The sequence below is a fragment of the Bubalus kerabau genome, chromosome 19, assembly GCF_029407905.1.
Source record: "Bubalus kerabau isolate K-KA32 ecotype Philippines breed swamp buffalo chromosome 19, PCC_UOA_SB_1v2, whole genome shotgun sequence".
In the NCBI taxonomy this organism is placed as follows: Eukaryota; Metazoa; Chordata; class Mammalia; order Artiodactyla; family Bovidae; genus Bubalus; species Bubalus kerabau.
The window spans coordinates 25,837,112-25,857,166 of record NC_073642.1 but is presented as its reverse complement, the minus strand read 5'-3'; the positions used below and the strand labels follow the sequence as shown (position 1 = coordinate 25,857,166).

The 20,055-nt window shown below is 38.6% G+C and overlaps 1 protein-coding gene across 5 annotated transcripts; it reads right to left on the bottom strand.

The window, feature by feature from the left end:
- Positions 1 to 740: 740 nt before the first annotated feature.
- MORF4L1 (mortality factor 4 like 1) lies at positions 741 to 18,166 on the bottom strand. 5 transcript variants are annotated; one of them, XR_008705605.1, is made up of 14 exons: positions 17,907 to 18,166; positions 13,873 to 13,919; positions 11,986 to 12,053; positions 9,108 to 9,224; positions 7,783 to 7,869; positions 7,346 to 7,426; positions 5,794 to 5,819; positions 5,270 to 5,358; positions 4,186 to 4,287; positions 3,110 to 3,198; positions 2,463 to 2,635; positions 2,102 to 2,186; positions 1,219 to 1,373; positions 741 to 986 (listed from the first exon to the last, which is right to left on the bottom strand). XR_008705605.1 is itself a non-coding variant. In XM_055556587.1 (13 exons), exons 1-13 carry the CDS (start codon positions 17,944 to 17,946, stop codon positions 902 to 904), a joined length of 1,089 nt encoding a protein of 362 aa, XP_055412562.1. In that variant the 5' UTR covers positions 17,947 to 18,162; the 3' UTR covers positions 741 to 901. The 5 variants fall into 5 exon arrangements, 4 of the variants coding, with proteins under 4 accessions (XP_055412562.1, XP_055412563.1, XP_055412564.1 ...); XM_055556587.1 differs by lacking the exon at positions 1,219 to 1,373 and having other exon boundaries at positions 17,907 to 18,162; XM_055556588.1 differs by lacking the exons at positions 1,219 to 1,373; positions 7,346 to 7,426 and having other exon boundaries at positions 17,907 to 18,160.
- Between the last annotated feature and the right edge of the window lie 1,889 nt (positions 18,167 to 20,055).

Below are 20,055 nucleotides of genomic sequence, written 5' to 3'. Positions count from 1 at the left end.
AGAGAAATAGTCATACAAACTCTTGACTTTTCAGCCAGAATTCAAGAGAGCAGACAACCAAAGCTGCTCTGGCAGATGAAGGTAGATACTGAAGACAGATCAGGAAGCCAAACTTCTCATCCCACAGAAAACAAGACATTCACTCACCTCAAAGAAAAATCACTGTCTGAACACGAGAAGACACACACAATACACAAAGGTTCTGTAATGCATCCACACAAGTACACTGCTCCTTGAAATTTAAAGAAAAAATTTATTGAAGATCTGAAAAACAATTTCTAAAAGATTAACTTTTCCAGAAAACTGTAGCTACACAATGCATTGCGTCTATCATGTTAAAACGTGCATTAGACACAAATACAAAAACCATGAAACAAGCCACCGTTCTTCAACAATCTGAGCAAAGATAAAATGCCTAAGGAACAACATGGATGGATGACTCGCAAAGGATGGGCTCTTTACTTTAAGCACCATAAAAAAAAAGGGGGGGGGGGGGCACAAATGTATGAGTGTTCAGTTATATACACTGAATTGAACCTTTGGCACTAGTAATCAGAGCATTCTGTCATATAGCATTAACACATATTATAAAAGTGCGTAGTGTCAAAGGAATAGAAACCACCAGCGTTCAAAAGCAGCTTTGTCAACTAAGCAGTAAAACACTCTACAGTATGTCTCTCTGTTGTCCATCACTGAATACACTGGTAGCAACTTTGAAATGAAAAAAAGGAAAGAAAAAAGGAGCTGTAACTCCTTTTATTTTCTCTGTTTAAAATCAAACAGAAAACAAACATCAATTTTGTTATACACGAACATTTCCAAAGTACATTGTTTGTACAAGAGAAGGACTAAGAAACAAAAAGGTGTTTACAGAGATCAAACATGGGTGGGTACACACGCCTCACACAGCTTTCCGATGGTACTCAGGGGGAGCCACTTCATAATCACTGGCACTAAACAAAGTTGCAGAGTTCTTTGCCAGGTATCTAAAAATGAAATGTTATTCATTACAAGTATGAAGAAGAATTGTATTTTGATCCTGATCTCTTATCAATTACATACAGAAGCCACACAAAGCACTTTAAAATACATATCGCAACCATTTAATTAACTCAAACAGGGTTACATACCAGACAACAATGCATAAAAAAAATGAAAGTCTCGAGTTACTCCCCTTATTTCAAAGAAGCAAAAAACAGGAGTCACTAGAATACCAACCTGAGTGCTTGGACCACCCTTAACAGGTGCCATTACCCTGAAAGAGTTAACAGCTAGGGTGTCTTCTTTAGCTCTTTGAAATCCATCATATTATAGATTCAGAAGTTGACAAGTAAATCTCAACTTGAAAGTAACACCATAAAAATCAAAGGGCCCTAAAATGTCAAGTAGTAGAGCACTTTTATTTCATAAAGAAATTGGACGGAGAGAATATTCATTACTGGTAGAAGACTATAAAAGCTAGTTAATTTCCAAGTTCACATTGATTTTAAAATTAATATACAATACATGGCGCCATTTTAAGAAAATTAAAATACAGAACTATATATAAAGTAAAAACAGAAAACTCTTCTCCCAATACTATGTCTATGAAATAACTCACTGTTAAGTATGATACATATTTTTCCAAATCTTTTCCAAAGACTAAAAATGTTTCTCTACAATAGTCACACCAAACTCTATTGCAATCTAATTTTTTTAAATTGACACACCTTGGACATCTTTCTTGATCAGTATATGTAAACCTACCTTATCCATGAATAGCAATTTAATAAACATGCTTGGAGATCCTTGTGCATATAAAGTATTTCTATAGGACAAGTTCCCAGAAGCCTAACTGCCGGTCATTTAAAATGTTTATATATATTACCAAAGTGCCCTCCAGAAAACTGTAAAAATCAGGATTGCACTTTCCATTTTCCCAAAAATATAAGCCATCCCTAGTTCATCCCCAAAATAACAAGAGACATTTTAACTATGCTAAACGTATATTGTTTTATTTTAGTTCTATTATAGTATCTACAGTGCTAATCTATCAAGAGTAATTTGCAGTACACTAAATAAATTCATGTTTTTAATTTCAAGCATTAATTTTTAGACTTACTTTAGGAAATCATGAAGATAATTCAGTAATAAAGCAAGACTCTTCTCATCCAGAGGTGTATAGGCCAACATTGCTCCAATTCGTACTATTTAAGAAGAATGAAGTCAAAGTTACATCAAAGATAGCATTATGAGAATATACTTTAATTATGTGAGCAAATGCAACCATCACTAATTTCCTTAAGGCATATGATTTTAGAAACTGACTTTAGATTTTAATACATATGAAATAGAAGTTCAAATTGGAATTAAAGTCTTTTAGAATGTTATTTTATGTTACCTCTTAATATAAATCAGGAAAGACAAAAATATCAAAGGCCCTAGGCTAAAAAGTAAAACTATTTTCTAAAAGGGATCATTACCGAACAGTCTCAGGAGATGCGGCGCCCCGTACACCTGGGACATGGGTGCATCAGGGTGGTCCGCAAGGATCTCAGCGTACTGCGGCCTCTCAAATTTGTAGAGCAGTTGAGTACCCAGCATCACATTGAAGTACTCCTTTATCCCGGCCACAACCTCATTGACTGCATACTCCCTGACAAGGGAACAAAAGTATCTACCTTCAGAGCAGGTCACTAAATGAATTAAGAGATGAAGATTCAGTCAACCAACATGAGGGTAAGAAATTAAATGCTAAACCAATGACAATGAACCTCTGCTAAACAGAGAGATTTAATAAGAGGTAAGAAATCAATTCGAAAAAACAAACTACTGGTGAGCACACTACAACACACAAGTTAGGGATGGATTTTAGTTTTCACATTTACAGTTGTATTTTAAATGGTTATACACATAGTTATATAGATTAGCTTCTTCAATGTCACCTGGAACATTTACTGACTTGGCCCTTTAATAAATGTTTACCAGCTAAACCTTATCTGTAACCAATGAAATTCTATTTTGCTAGCTTCTGATGGTATTGTTTTAAAGTACATGTTTCAGATAATTTATTCAGAAATAATGTTTAAAATGTCTTTGGTATACTTCAAAGATGTATGTATTTTCTTACTTATTATCTGTGTTTCCTCGAGATTTCTTGTAATTTGCATAATCCTCTAGAATGGAATCCACGTTCTTCTTGGCAGGAAGATAGAAGAGCTTTGAAAACAAAAATACACTTGAATACTAACATTCTTTTTCAAAGAAAAAGTACACTGGAAAAGTTTTAATGCAATAAAAGATCACCTAATAGTATTACCAAAAAGAAAAGGGCACTGTTCAGCACTTAAAACATGGATCATGGCTGAGGAACTAAAAATTTAATTCAACAGCCAAATGTAGCTAGTGGCTGCCACACTGGACAGATACACTCTCACTACATGTGGAGTACACCTGCACATAAATTCACCTCTGACGTGTTATCAAGTCACTACGTATCATTCTGCCTGTAACACTTAGCTTAATACACTCTTTATCTTCACATCAAGGTTGGGACCCAGTGTTCCATTAAACGTAAAAACTAAAACACAAAAAGCTGCCAAACACAGTAAGTGGGAGAAGGGAGCTAAACCTAGCCATTTAGCTTCAGAGACAGATCAAGACTCAAAGTCCACTTACTGCACAGCCTATGACTGATGCCTATCCCACACAGTCCCCCTTTCTCCCCTACCCCTGGTTGTGCTATTTTAAGAAATTGATTCTTCTGTCCTAGGAGCTTGATCAGCTTCAGGTTCTTTTGGAAATCACAAATACCTGCAGGAAGTAGTGTGTGCTTCCTACTTCTACTTTCCATTAGCAGCACTGTATGTGACGATGCCCCACTTTCAATGATATTAAACAAGAAATAATACGGTTCTTTTTTTTTTAATCAATTTTCAGAATGATGTATTCGTGTCCTAGCCACTGCCAACAGTTATCTAAACCTTTGTACAAGTAACTGTAAATGCATGGTCTTTTGTACAGGTACCTTGCTTACCTCTCCCAATCCTTTCTGATAATAAAAGTGCTCAGTCTAGTCCCTGAATTAAAATTCCCATCAGTCATACCTTCAATGTCCAAGTCTACAGCCTTTTCCTTTAGAAAAAAAATTTTACACTAGCAAGACCATTATCATAATAGATTACAATCTATGTAACACCAAGTTACCTGTTTTTGCCGGGTAATTAAGTCCCAGTCATCAACAAGCCATGGCTTCAGTTCTTCAGGAATCTTGACTTTTACTTCAACCCTGCTCATGAATGTCTCTTCCTAAACAAAAAGGAATAGTACTAAACACTGTTCTTTCTAGCTGAAGAGCAGCTCTAAGAGTTTTCTAAAAGCTTTTCTGAACCTTTAGAGGCACTTGGGATAAATTCTTACTCAAACGGACAGCTGGAACTGTGACTTGGAAATAGTGAAATGAATTAAGATCATACCGCTAACTCCTGGGAGAAAAAAATCTTGATAGTCTACTTGATGCTTTTAATGTGAAGGCTTTTTTTTTAAAAAGCAAATTTCCCTTCTTCTATAAATGACCTCTCCAACTTGATGCATTTTAACTTAGTATTTTCAAAACTTATTAATTTCGAATAGCCACATCTTCAATGATGAAGCCCAAACATGACTATCTTAAAGTTACATCTTTAATGTATAAGATTAAATATATCTTCTAATCTGTCAGTAACTGCCTAAAAATGTCTAATTTTCAGAACATACCGGTGTTTTAACCTCAGCTTCAGAAATGTAAACGGTCAGTTACACTTTTAAAACCTCTCTTTTCAAATTCGTAACTCTGGAGATTATAATAAATTATAGACATTTAATTCACTTATGTAAAAATCCTGAACTATTATACCTACACACATACATGTGTAACTGATAGGCTTTCTTGGCATTTTTCTGTGGGTTTATTAAATCAGTATATCAATTTAACGTGACCTAGTAAGTCAATTCAATCTTAATACCAAAGAACTATTTAGTCTTGTATAAGAACACAGGGCTTAAAACAAACATGTGATGAGTTAGGGATAAAACCTGAAGGAATACATCTAGTGCAACACATGAGATAAAGATGTATACAAATATATCCTTTATCTAAAAAAGGAGAATATTTTCACTTCAGTAATTAAAGCATGCTATAGCAATGCTTCTGAGAGAGTCAAAAGTTCTATGATTATTTTATCCGTACTGTAACAGGACAGACTAAAAATTCTAACATGTTATTATTAACATAAATTTAAGAAAGACTCACATTTTCAACAGTAGGATCTACTCGAGCCCTTTTCTTGCGAGGAGGCTGAGGTGTCTCACTGGTGCTGCCACCATCTCCATTTCCAGGTGCTGTAAAAATTTGGGGGTAAGGAAGGGAGATTGTTAGCTTAATGAGTAACTCTTTACTCCTTGACCCTTCCATTATATAGATTACTTAAATCTACATTGAAGAATCGTATTCCTACCAAAAATATACCTCTCATGAACAGCTCTACCAAACATCTAGTACAAAGCAATATTTAATATTACCATCTATTTTTAAAATATAGTTATCTCAGGGTCAGTCATTAAAGAAAACAAATACAATAAATGCTTATGTTTCTCTACAGTAGAAAGAATGTCAGTTCTCTATGGCTATGTACCTAACTCTGTAACACTGCTGTGACTCATGAGACCATCAACATATGCTTACTCTAAAACTTTGTAACTTAAAATTTAACAATGAATTCAAAATGCAAATGTTATAAAGGCAAATTAATTAATTCAAACAGTTAATATACTTACTCTTCTGTTTGTTCTTTTTTGTCTTCCTGAAAGGAAAAAAGAAAAAAGCTAATTATCACTATCGTGTCTGGTTTAAATTCCCTTCTACTAGACTGAGTCCACAGAGAAATACTGCCTTGATGGCAAGATCAGAGATCTTTGCCTGATCTTTTTTCCTGCATATTCTTATTTACTACTCAAGACTCAAGGACTTTTTTACTGATAGTTGGCTCAATCCACATCTCCCTCTAGATAGCAGAAAAATCAAAACCATGAGATCTTGTCCCAGGGTTTTATTATTTGTCTATTAATAAGTTTATAGCATGTAAATTATATTAAAAAGAACCTGCTTCATAAAACTATTAGATCAACAAACACAAAAAAGCTCCAAAGATTAAAATATTTTCCCCAATTACTTTGGAACCAGCATAATTTGACATTAGACTTATGTTTCACACTCTCACTGGTCAAACTGTTTCACTTTATTTCTTCTCGAAACTACATTCCTTTCTTTACAACACTAAACACTCTGCTCATCCACAGAACAAAGCCTGTGTCTAGACTATTATGTCTAATAGTAATTTATCTCATGGCTATTTATATATGCACCGACACTTAATTACTAATCCTGACATAATATCTAATTATTTCTGGAGCACAAGGAAAAAAGTTTATAAAGCCATGATTATAGATTATGCCTGGAGGGACCATCATATTACATCTGAATGTGTTTGCTTTTCTACTTTTAGTATTTATAAATGTTAATTACCTGTGTTTACTCTAAGTTTTCCAAAGATCCAGATCATGGAAATATGTTACCACTTATTAACAAATAAATCTATGAATCAATCTCAAATAGTAATCCTTGCCAAATCAATCATCTTAACCAAATCAATTATCTTACCAAATCCATTAATCCTTGCCTAATTATCTTACCTCCAAAAATAAAACTGCAAACATTTCAAAATGCATAGTTATCTTCAATACTATCTTTAATTTTTAGGTAGTAAAGTCACACTAGTTAAGGTCTAAAAGCAATCGAATCTAATCTCAAGGAAAAAGATACTGAAAAAGCAAATCTACCCCTCAAATCTCGAAACTTGTGCCTTGAGAATCCAATGCTAATGCTTGTAAAAGAAAAACACATTATGTGCACACATGTTTGTTCTAACCCTGGTGGTTCAGTTGTTAAGACTCAGCACTTCAACTGTACAGGGCAAGAGTTTGATACCTGGTCAGGGAACTAAGATCCCACATGCCACCCAGTACGGCCAAAAAAGTAAAGATTAAACAAAGGAGGGGTTGTGTATGTACTTAACGCCACCCAGCTGTACACTTAAAAATGAGTTAAGTGGCAAAAAAAAAAAAAAAAAAAAAAAAAAATTGCTAAGGAAAATTAAGGAATCAATATGTAATATGTAATCAGTATGTAGTTTCAATAACCCAATGCCAATGAGGTTCTCATTGGCATTTTTCAAATCACAACAATGTTCCAGTTTCCACTTTCAACAAATTCTAAGTGTATCAAGCTTGAATTTCACAGTGTATAAAATTAAAACAAAGAGCTTCTTACACGTCAAGATTTTTCTGCTGCAGCCCAGCAGTCTTCTTTCCAGGGGCAGCCCCTCGCATCTTCCCCTCTGCATACTGCTCCCTTCAAAAATAATTTCAATGATATATCATAAAATATTTATATAGAATTGATAGCTTGATTCCATTTTGAAATTTATATTCAAATTGAAGTTCCAAGGCTATACATATTCTGGTACAAAATTTTTATTAACAAGTTGGACAAAGAGAGAACACATTTACAAAAATCAATTCAAGAAAGGAAGAGTAAAAAGGCTACAAAAGTCCTCTCTGATCACTTGAGATCAAAATCGTAACAGCAGCTGACAGATATCATGAATCATTTTAAAAGCAGGCAGCCAACATGATTTCTGCTGTGGATTCCATTTCCATAAATTAACTTACAGGCATTTCTCCTATTCATGTTGCAAACAAACTTACTGATTGGCTTTCTGAAGCTCCCTTTGTTTTTGTAAATTGGTATCCACATACTTGAGTACTCTGCTTTCTGGAACCCATTCATCCCAACTGAAAAAGAGAAAAGTTAAAATATCATTCAAAAATATTTCATTAGTATTCAGACTCTGTTCTACAATTTTTTCTTTTAAATCCAAGAGGCAAGAGTTTGGACTTCTCTAAACTAAGGCGATGAACTGGCATTACAAATCCATTCTCAACTAGACTAAAAGTCTAGAGAAAATCTGTACTATAAAATGGTAATATAAACATTCTCAGAAACAATACCCCAAATCCAAAGTGCCAGAGTCCAAAAGATTATCCAAATCATTTGTTTAAAATGGCATAAGAGTACAGCATGTAACAGCACATAACCTAAGAGCCCCTAAGTAATTATCCTTGCAGAATAAAGGCACCTGAAAAACTTAAAAAAAAAAAAAAAAAACAAAAAAAAAACACACACACACACACAGGAATCCATAATGACTTCTTAAAGAACTAAAACCAGCTGGTTATCTCCGATACAAAATTTCAGAACTCACTGTGCTATAGTTTCACCTGTATAATGGGATAAACATTATCTATCTCACAGGACTGTTAAGAGAATTAAATAATAGATATAAAACACTTGAGAGTTTTGATGCATAGAAGATAAACACTCAAGCTCCATGAGAAACATACTAGGAGGTCTACAAAACTCAATACCACCTACATCAACTCACTTAAGACTAAAGTGTTACAAAGGTTATCACTCATTCACAAATGAATTAACCAATTTCCCAGGCAAAATCCTCTTGGCTTTCTAAACATCAAAAGGTAGAACCAACCACTCTCTTAAAAATATCTAGTTGGCACTCAGAAAAGCTTCAAAACAAGATTTCAAAAAAAAATTATTTTGATATGAAACTGACCTATATTGTGTTAATTACGATATAGCAAACTGATTCTGTAATAGATTATACACACACTCCTTTCATAATCTTTTCCATTATGGTTTATCATGAGATATTGAATATAGTTCCCTGTGCTATACAGTAGGATCTTGTTCAAAACAAGACTTCTGATGTGGCTTTTTTCCCCAAAGAGAAAAAGAATATTTCCTAGGCAGTGCTGAACTTTTTGTGCAAAGTTTTTTTTTCCTCCTGCTGATGGAGCTCCTTTAGTGACACAATTAGACTGTATCCTCAAAGTCTTTTATTTAATGACTTCCCACCTTTGACCTCTTATATAAGGTAGCCAAAAGAATAATAAATAATAAAAAGCAACCCTCAACATGATTTCCTAGAGAAAACTTTAAAACATGCATTTACCTAGAGGTCAGGAAGGGGTGGTGTACTGAGGGAGCTCCTTCAGGAACAGGAAAAAGGGCTACAATATCCTCACGTGTCTTCAAAGTTTTTTCAGAGCGCCTGGGCCTCACAGCACTTCTGATACAGACAGCATAGTACAAAGTAATCTCAGTAACTAGGTGTAGAATTCTGCTTACGCTTTATTAAGATTTACAAATGGAATATTTAAATGTCTGTGTCAACAAATCGAGTATCTACTGTGCTTTTGAATAAGTATATATTTACTGAAGTTTAAGAAAATTCCAATTTGGAGATTGGGCTTCCATTGTAGTCTTTTCTAAAAGTATGGTATCTTATAAACCATTTGCAAAATGAGGATCTTATTCCTACTGCTACTTATATCTGTTCCAATTCTCTCTAAAGGGAGTTAGCAAACTTTAATTTACTAGAAAGTTCCATATGAGAACCTTGAAAATTCCTTTTCCTCTCATAAAAAATGCATCTAAATAAGGACACTGATCTAAAAACAGAGTTTCTTTTAAATGCCAGGCACTGAAAACAGTTGCTGACCCACAGGAAAATGAAACGATGTCTTTTGCTCTGAGGAACATCACTATTGGGATAGTATCTAAAGGCCAAACATCCAGAAATTTTTCCATACAGCTCAAACAAAAGAATTTCAGAACTTTCTAAAGGTAGCTTGTCATTAATTCCCAAAGTCACAATGATCTATGGCATTAACTTACACGGCACTAAATAAAAAACATTCTGTACAAATTTAAAGGCCCCTCTAAATAGTTATTCAAGATCAATATTACAAATTACATATATTTATCTACATACCAAGACAACTACAAAAAACACATCCTCTACAAAGATAACAAAAAACTATGCAGCCTATCATTTATTTGTGTTACTAGATACTGTAACAAAGGGAAAAAACATTTTCAGGCAATACTATCAAAAAATATAAACTTTTTATGTATTTCCACCATTTAAGTTGGAAATGTCACTTAAAACCCAGTCTTGAAGTTGTACACATCTACATGGAATTTAACAGAAAATACTATACATGAAAGCACAAAAGTTGTGTTCACAGCTATTAAGATGTAATCCTAAATTATTTTAAAGTGTACCTGGATATGGGGCACAGACCTAGTCCATGAATCTGCTATTTGTTTTTCTTTTATTTCCTTTAAAGTTCCCATTCATGATATGCATAAATATTTGCTTTCCTATACAGAATTAAGATTTTCATGATATCTAATACACTCTCAACTTTACCAGAGTATTTTTATATAAAACGTAAGTGTAATGAAAGACACTGCTGCTAAGTCGCTTCAGTCGTGTCCGACTCTGTGCAACCCCACAGACGGCAGCCCACCAGGCTCCCCGGTCCCTGGGATTCTCCAACAAGAACACTGGAGTGGGTTGCCATTTCCTTCTCCAATGCATGAAAGTGAAAAGTGAAAGTGAAGTCGCTCAGTCGTGTCTGACTCCTAGTGACCCCATGGACTGCAGCCTACCAGGCTCCTCTGTCCATAGGATTTTCCAGGCAGAGTACTGGAGTGGGGTGCCACTGCCTTCTCCGAATGAAAGACACAGTTTCAACATTTTTTTTAAAGGGGAAGGGAAAGCTGTAAAATGATAAACGTTCCTGGATATTTCAATCAATTTAGTATTAATCCTGAAATCCCATTTAAAATCAGAGACAAGTTTACTTCTGTAAGACCAAAGGGATTAAAAGCTCACAGGGTCACTTTGAGTTACTATATTACTGTCATTACTAGGAATATTTTAATTATTAACTGGAAGAAAAAGCAACTTATTGAATGTGCTTCTATACATTTCAGATTTCCACTTTTCTACAATTATACTAATGGAAGAAACTGGTACTATTTCTTAGCTAGAACTATCTTGTGAAAAAATCTTCTAACTAATAAAACTAACTGAGTTGGTCACTGGCTAAGGGACTGTGTGAAAGACCACAGAAACAGATCAGTAAATGTCAAAAAAAAACCTTCCAAAACAAAAGTATACATCAAATCAGATGGCATGGCTGAGCTGACATAAAGCTTTTAAAAAAAAAACCCTCAAGAACTACTCTTTTTGGCAGTGCTATCTTTGAAGGACAAAACACCATTAGTAAAATACAAAACCTCTCAGAGTAAATATTACAAGCTATTCAATTACAAGCACCAAAAACGAGTCAATTGTCAGATGTGGTATTTGTGAGATCCAAGAAAGACCCGTCACTGACAGAGCGCCACAAGCTGAATATTCTAGAATGTGTTCAGTCTACAACCACTGTCCATTCCCAGCAACATCAATACATCACTGTTTTTTTTTTGTAAATAGCTCTTCAGAGTGGAAAACTAGGTTCTGTAATTATATTTCTGTACCTGTGTTATAAACCATATGCTAAAAGTGAACCACATGAATTCAGTTATTAATTATGCTTTCAAAGTTCAAAACATGATTTGGTCAATACATCCAACCAAATAAAACAATTTTTAAATCTTTTTCCCCTTCCTTAGTAGAAAAACCCAACTAGTTTTGAGTGTAACTGCTTGAAATATCATTTGTAGTCGCTAAGTCTGTTAATAAGAAAAAAACTCAAGCTGTCCTAAAATGTACCAAAACTAGAAAATAATCGGGCTAATGACTATTAGACGTTATACCAGAACACAAGAAATAGGCCACAGAATGTAAAACAAAATGACAGTTAAACCCTAATTTCTGTTATATTTCAACATACTACAAAGTTCACCTCTGCCCCAGTATGTACTTACAGTAAAACTGTACAAGAATTAAAAAGCACAGGCTTCTATCAGTTTATGACACAAAGCCAATTTGTTAATTATAAATAAAAGTTGCTTTAAAAAAATCTAATACTCACTTTTTATTCCAACCACTGTAATGGATGAAGTATTTGACTTGTTTATCCTTTATGGCAACTTTTACACACTGAAATAAAAAAGAAAAAAATTTATTCAGAAATAATGGAGAAAAAAAAAAAAAGACTACCTGGTTAATTTTGAACTATCCAACACTGAAACTCTTTGGTGGCCAAAATAAACCTAATGAGACTCTTGAAAAGAACACTATTTAAGCCTTTAGACTAGTATTCAAAGTTATACTGCCAAACAGTCATAGTGTCATTTGTTGGGAGTTAGTCCAACAAATCTAAAGAACCATAAGCACTGGAGGTTACCCTAAACCTTAAATCAGTGGGCTAGATAGGCTATCTAAGAACAGCTAATGAAAGTTGTAGTTGTGCTTTCTCAAAGTCCAGCTAGTCAAAAGCTACATTTGGAAAAACAAATTCAGCTCAAGAAAAATATTTACACCACATTATGTTAAAAGCTCACTAGTTTACACAAGGCAATAAGCTATTCTGCTGATTATCAGCAACAAAGTGACAGATGAAAAACATCTTGTCATCTTGTGTGCTAAGCTGCTTCAGTCATGTCCAACTCTTCCCAACCCTGGGGATCACAGCCCACCAGGCTTCTCTGTCTATGGGATTCTCCATGGAGGAATACTGGAGTGGGTTGTCATGCCCTTCTCCAGCGGGTCTTCTCAACCCAGGGATCAAACCTTATCTGTCCTGTATTGGCAGGCAGCTTCTTTACTACTAGTGGTACCTGGGAAGCCCCGTGTTCTTCTTAAAAGCAGCCAAACAAATTAAAACTGATTAGTGGAAGTCATTAACCATGAAAAAGCGATGACTATCTGGTTTTGGATTTTAAAAATTTTTATCAGAGGCAAACCAAGAGAACCACAATAGTTTAAGTTACTCCAATTGCCATTTAAAATTGTTCCCTGGTGTGTTTCTGCTGAAAAAAGCTGCCAGTTTCAGCAGAAAAAGCTGCCAGTTTAGAAGAGCCTGCTAGAAGCTAGTTAACAACAGAAACAAGATTCAACGACAGAAATGATCACTGGGACTTAAAATGCATTTATAAACTGTATTGGTATTATACCATTAAGATCTATGTACACATACATGAAGTTCTTGACCATCCCATAAATCCAATTTCAGTCATTTTAGAACTTTAAAAACATACACCTATTATGTATTCAAAATAAGTAAAATGGTTAGCAACACTGACACTTTACAACTGTTAAGACTTTTTCACAGATAACTATTCACCAAGAACATACATAGAAATTGCCTTTACCGTTTATTTTCTTAAAAACAATTGTCAAAAATAGTTGACACAGCTTAAATATTTATGCTAAAAGTTAACAGAAACAAAACACTAAAAACATTAATGCATCATCCAATTTACCTTTGGTTAAATGTAAAATCAGTTTTTATAACCTCCGCGCAACACTGATACACAGAAAAGAAATGCCCCAGGATTCAAACTTTGCCAATCTAACAAATAAAAGTTAAATGTACTCATTTGAAATGTTAGCTTTACCCTCAACGTAATTTTACCCAGTGCTTACTCTGCATATTATATTTGCCAATAAAATTGACTTTGGCAGTATTTTCTCATAAGTCATTAACTAATAATGCTATTTTGCTTCCATAGTCAAACCTCTACCTTTCCATTCAAACATTTTCCAACTACTTGCCTTTAGCAGATGGGAAACACGAATGGCAGGATGCTTTATGTGAACCACTGAGCAAGCAGTGAGACAACGATAAAAGAGATGAGGAACTATGAACCTGAAAATCTACGAAAAAGGTAGCTCTCACTAAAGCTACCCACCACTGAAATCTAATTATCAAACCAGTAGTTTCAACTAACTTCTTAAAAGAAAACGGGTTTTGTACCTTTGCTTCATAAAGAAGAGGCCCATGAAAGCACAGCACTCTCTCACCTGTAAAAGGAAAAAACGGGGGAAAAGCACTGTTAGTTGTGATTTCTCTTCATATATAAGAATATTGACATCTAGGAGAGCCATCACCTTTGTACTCTGGTGTTCCTCAAAAAACTAATAAGCGAGTGGATAAGGGAACGTACACATCAACACTTTAGATCAAATTTCAAGACAAAAAAACACCTCAGCATTTGATGGAAACAAAAACAATTAAGATATCAATCTATTTAAATCATCAAATCATCTATCACCTGCTAAGCAAATAAAATCTACTATAGCTATCTACTGGCAGGGTTGATTTATTTTTCAAGGGCCCAAGCTGAGGAAAACAACTGTGCAGTGGTCCACTTTGAGGAACCACTGCCTGACGCTAAGTCTATGCCGAACTTAAGTGGAGACAAGAAACAGGGAAACCAGTGACTTCTCTCAAAGTCAGGAATAATAACAGAAATAGGTATGAATCAAAGGCAGTGAGAAGGACAACTAAGCCAAAGTAGAAACAGTTTAAACTTGACTTCCAGCATGGTGGAAGTATTATCCAGAAAAGGAAATGGGAGAGGGGGTTTCAGATCAATTCTGGAATAAGTTACAGTAGCTACAGGACACCCAAACTGGAGCCATCTAGTAAGCAGATGAGTACACATATGAAGAGAAAGCTGGGCTGGAGCCACTGCTGAATACTGTGGACAAGAATGAGACCACAAGGACAGAGGAAGGTATAGAGCCTACTCCGAAGCACCAAAGATGGGAGACCTGTGTGCCTAATTTTAGTCTTTCTTTAAAGGCACCCTGAAAATAGCCTTACCAGTGTCTCCCTCCTTTTGGTTGCTGCCACCAAAGACAACCACACTGAGGCTAAGGCCCTTTGACCTCCATTCTAGCTACCTATCCCTAATATCCCGCTGAAAAAAATATACAGTAAGTTGAGGAATATGACCCAGCAAAACAAGTGCTTAATTTCTTCTGGAAGTGGAAAGACTGTTAATTGGGGAAGGAGCAAACCACTGTCTCACTTTTTTTGAACTTTTCTATCCTTAATCCTTAATAGTATTCAAAATGCAAAGCTAATTTTCCCAATGCTCTCAAATTCAACGGTGATGAGATTCCAATTCATCATCCTCTCATTGGTTTTCTTACTAGGAACACTACTCAAATTCCAGCATCAGCCACCCTCCTGACAAGCCAAAAGGTCTTCCCTTCCCCTCCCCTGCCCCCACCACACGGGTTAGATGCCCAGTAGTTTTCTTTACTTTTTGCTTTAACATTTCAAGTGGAAGACCAAGTGCAGTGCAGAACAGCCACTGTGCTGAAAAAATGCTTGTAACATATGTTGCACCATTATTTAACAAGAGAAATTTTCAAGTTTAAAAGAGAATCAGGAAAAAAAAACTTTCCCATCATTCGTATTTTTACCATTACAGAAGCTCAATTTTTCTGCAGTGTTTTAATATAATTCTGCTAGTTCCAACAGAATATTCCTTTCTCCTTACAAGATATTCTCTTCTAAATAACTCAGTCCTGTCCAACTCTTTGCAATCCCATGGACTGTAGCCCACCAGGCTCCTCTGTCCATGGAGATTTTCCACAGACAAGAACACTGGAGTGGAGCCTTTCCTTCTCCAGGGGAGCGTCTCTACCCACGCAGAGAACCCTCAGCTCTCCCCGTCTCCTGCACTGGCAGATGGATTCTCTATCACTAGGGTCACCTGGGAAGCCCCAAAATAATAATAATGTCTTAAAAGATGGTTATACAACCCAACTTTGACACAGAAGTAGAAAACATGTCTGCAAAGTGCAAAGACTCTTAGGTAGCTTTCAAAACCATAGAGCTACATTGGCTCCTTTTGTTGTTCAGTCGCTAGGTCGTGTCCGACTCTTTGCGACCCCATGGACTGCAGCACCGTCAGGCTTCCCTGTTCTTCACTATCTCCCACAGTTTGCGCAAATTCATGTCCACTTAAGTCTGTGATGCTACCTAACCAACTCATCCTCGGCCGCCCTCTTCTCCAATTCACTGCTACAGCAGCATATGGATTCTCCCTCACTCTACCATCCCATCCAGTTCAGAACTAAAGCACTTCCTCCAGAAAGCCATGCTTAACTGTTTCAAGTCTGTGTCATTTTCCTTTGATGTCCTACAGTGAGGATTAATTTTTTTGTGCAATGGACCCTTCAGTCTGGTTAAGTCTTTGGGCCTTTTCTCAGAACGTTTCTACAAACATGTAAAACCGTACTACAAAAGAAACGAACTATATTCAGACAGTTATAAAAACATTTAAAACATCATGTTATGGTATTATAAGAGCTCCTTAATTGATACAATCAACATTTAGCTGCTGATCCAGGGAACTACCACAATTCTGAAACAACGAAAAGCGTACATTACATCTGAATGTATCTTCTACAACTTTAATGCTGGGATGTGAAAACATACAGCTAATACTACTGTGGGAGGATCTTGTTTTGCTTTTCTGTGGGGGAGGAAATCTATAGTCATAACTGTAGGTTTAATTTTAGTTAGAAAATAGAAAAAACTTTTTCCTGTCCAAGTACAAGGGGTGTTCTGAATTATAAACACCCCAGATCAAGAACCCTTGCTCTAAAACATCTGGTTTAAAAAAAGCAATCCACAGTAGTCGTCACGTAGCTTCTCAGAGAGAAAGCAGGTATTAAGAGCCAGTTACAGGGAAAACACCCGCGGCAATCTTTTAAATATTCCATACTGTTACAATACGCTTGGGTTTTGTATGACTCAAAGTAATTCTAACGCACATCAGTTTGAACATCCCTACAATTTTTTGCAGACGTCTGGACATCCGTGGTATCTAACACGTACAACCACAATAATGTGAATGAGGATTTTAAAGTGTTCTTGCTTGCCTTACATAATTTTATGTCCACTCTAGTTTACTGTTAAACCTCCACTATATAAATTAATAGATACAGTAATTGTGAAAATTACAGAGCTGTCTTCCTCTGGAAATCAGGCTCTCTACAGTAAGCCTTCACGTTGATCCGAGACAATAAAAATTCAACTTTCAAATCACTGTTAATCAATTATTGCAATTAATCAAACCACTGCCGTACTTAAAAGGCTGACATCAAGGCAACGGGACTTCACATAAATGAGGACGTAACACCGCATTAAGGCAGTTTTTAATTATTGCTTTAAAAGCCACGGCGCAGCCAAAGCGCGTTCACGTTCCCATAGGACACCGACACTCCGCTTTTTCGAGAGCAAAGGGAAGCCTTCGGGCGACACAAAGCCGACCTGGACGCTAGCGCTTTTTCCTCTTGTCCCCACCCACCTCCCCGGGGCCAGCGCCGAAAAACCGGTTCCCGATCAGCGGCGGGGGGAAAAGGGGGCGCTCCTCTGCCCTAAAGCGGCGTCTGCGGCCGCGAGCCGGGAATCCGGGCGCCGGCGGCCATGATGGGCCCGCCATCTTGCAGCGGCCATCTTACAACGCAGTTCTCCCGCCCTGAGACGCGAAGCCAACCCCTCCTGCCGCGGCTCCGCGGCTCCACCGCGAGCTACGCGCTCGCGGCTCGAGGTCGCCCAGGAGCGCCAACCCTCGGACGCCCAGACAGACGGGGGAGCCCGAAACGGCGCCGCCGCCTCCCCTCCCCCACGCCACATCACTTCCCCTAACGGCCGCCATGGCGCGCCCGCCGCCTCCCTACAATAGGCTACTTTCTCCGCGCCCTCTTCCTCTCAACGACAACAAACACAGCGCTAAGGCTGTACCACGAGGCAACGGCTCCCTCTCGCACTCTAACGCCTGCCTAACGCTTTCGCCTCCCAAAGTGTTTTTATCCTCACGAAGCACAGAAAAACCTCGCCGCAATGCGCTTCCTCCGCACAAAGTCCTGCCCGCCGCCGCCTCAAGGCACGGCCCTCGCCATCCCCGGTCCCCAAATCTCAACCGTCCCGAGACCGCCTCCCTCTCCGGGCCGTTACATGCTTTGTCCCCAGGGGATCAAACTCACCCTCCTGGAATTTAGGCTTCGGGTCCTGCTTCGGCGCCATTTATAAAAGATTTACCACCGCCGCTGCCGCCGCCTCCTCCTTCTCCCACCACCCCTGACTACCGCCCCCTACTCTCTACCCCACCCAGCTCCGCGTCAGACGCGCCGTCAGGCACCGCCAACTCTACATCCTGGGCCCGATTTGCCAGCGCCCACAGACCGCCCAGCACCGCGACCGGCGCAACTGCCGCTCCAGCCAACGGCTGCCCGCCGCGCACGCGCCCCTGCGCCCGCGCCGCCCCGGGGCACGCCGGGATTGGTAGTTCCGAGGCGTTGGAGGCGCCGAGGGGCGGGGGCGGGGCGGTGGCCTCCTCCCCTCCCCCACCCTTAACGCCCTGCCCCACCCCCATCCCCAGGGGCGGCGGCGTGTTTTTTTTTTCCTAGATTTGATTTTAAGTTCTTGTCTTAGCGAGGGACAGCAAGGCTTTGCCTAACCCACACAAAAGTTGGGAAAGGCTCAGTTGCGGAGGTCCATGGGCAATATAGGGCCGCAACGATATGGGCTTGGGAATGGCCAGAAAGAAATGGCGGCCTCTGAAGCCCCTTTTCAGTAGCATCTTGAGCAGTTTCTGCACAGGGAAGCTTCAGGGCCAGCAATCTTGGCCAGAAACGGGGTAGGTCATGGAGTCTGCGTCTGGATGTTTCTTCGTTCAGCAAGCTCACTAACAGTTTGTTTGGTGGGGCTGACGGCCATCTGTGGGGTCCTGGGCCTCCCCTTCCCCACCCAAGACCTGCGGAAATGGGACGAAGCGGGCGACACTGGGCAGGCTGAGGGGTCGACCTCTGACTTTTATAGATGCTGGAGCTCGGCTTGCTGCCGAAAGAGGCGACCGTGAATAACACTACACCTACACCGTACCGACGTCGGGGTTCTGCACCTGCCCTACTTGTGCAATTTTTTGTCACCTAGTTGTTATTAGGGCACAGTTAGTTGCTGTTACTGAATATACACGAGTCCGCCTGCAATGCAGGAGACGCGGAGGGCGCAGATTCGATCCCTGAGTCGGGAAGATCCCATGGAGAAGGAAATAGCAACCCACCCCAGTATTCTTGCCTGGAGAATTCCACGGACAGAGGAGCCTGGTGGGCTCCAGACCATGGGGTCCCAAAGACTGAGAGACTGAGCACTAACTATTGAATATACACAGGATTTAAAGGAATTTTCTCCCGTGGTTCACCTGTTCAAAAAGTCTGTCGTGTGCTTAGCTGCAAAATGGGGAGAATAAGACCACCTTCCCATGGGTTCCCTGTGAGAATTGCACAGGCTGAATGGTGAACTGGTGCTCAACACACAGTTAAGGAGGATACATCCCAAAGTCCTTACCTTGGCATTTGAAGTCCTTGCACAAATAGCCCCCAACCGTCCCTCCAGACTTTATACTTGTCCCCATGCCTTTCTAAATTCTGCCCCCCCCCCACCCCCGTGAACAGACGGTGCACCCCATGAGTTCCAGACCCCTCTCCATTTATCTGACTCCAGTTTCTCCTTCAACCTTCCCTTAACACAGCCCCTTCTCTAACCGCAGAAACCCACAAAGAACCCTCACTCCATTTGTCTGTATAACATCTGCTCTGCACTACTCCTGAAAATACCGAAGAAAGGGGTAGGGGCCTCCTGCCGACGCCACCACCACACCAAAACTCTGAAGTACACGTCTTGTTTTAACGTTTTGAATACAAAATATTTTTAAATTATTCAATAATTCAAAACACGTTTAATATAAAAATGAGGACAATGAGACTTGTCCTGGGTCTGTGCTTCCAGGGCAAGGGACCCAGGCTGAATCTCTAGTCAAGGAAATAAGATCCTGCAGGCCACCCTAGGTAACCAAAAAACAAGCAAACAAAAAGCAGAAAAACAAAACAAGGCTTTGGACTAGTCAGCTATTGCTCTAGGCTCTAGGCTCTTCTGTTCATGGAATTCTCCAGGTAGGAATACTGGAGTGGGTTGCCCTTCCGTGCTCCAAGGGATCTGCCTCTTGGAGGGATTGAACTGAAGTCTCCTGTACTACAGGTAGATTCTTTACCATCTGAGCCACCAGGGAAGCCCTATGTTCTTTACTTATCTGCAAAATATACCTCGTTGGCTTAAAAATCAGGTACTATGCTT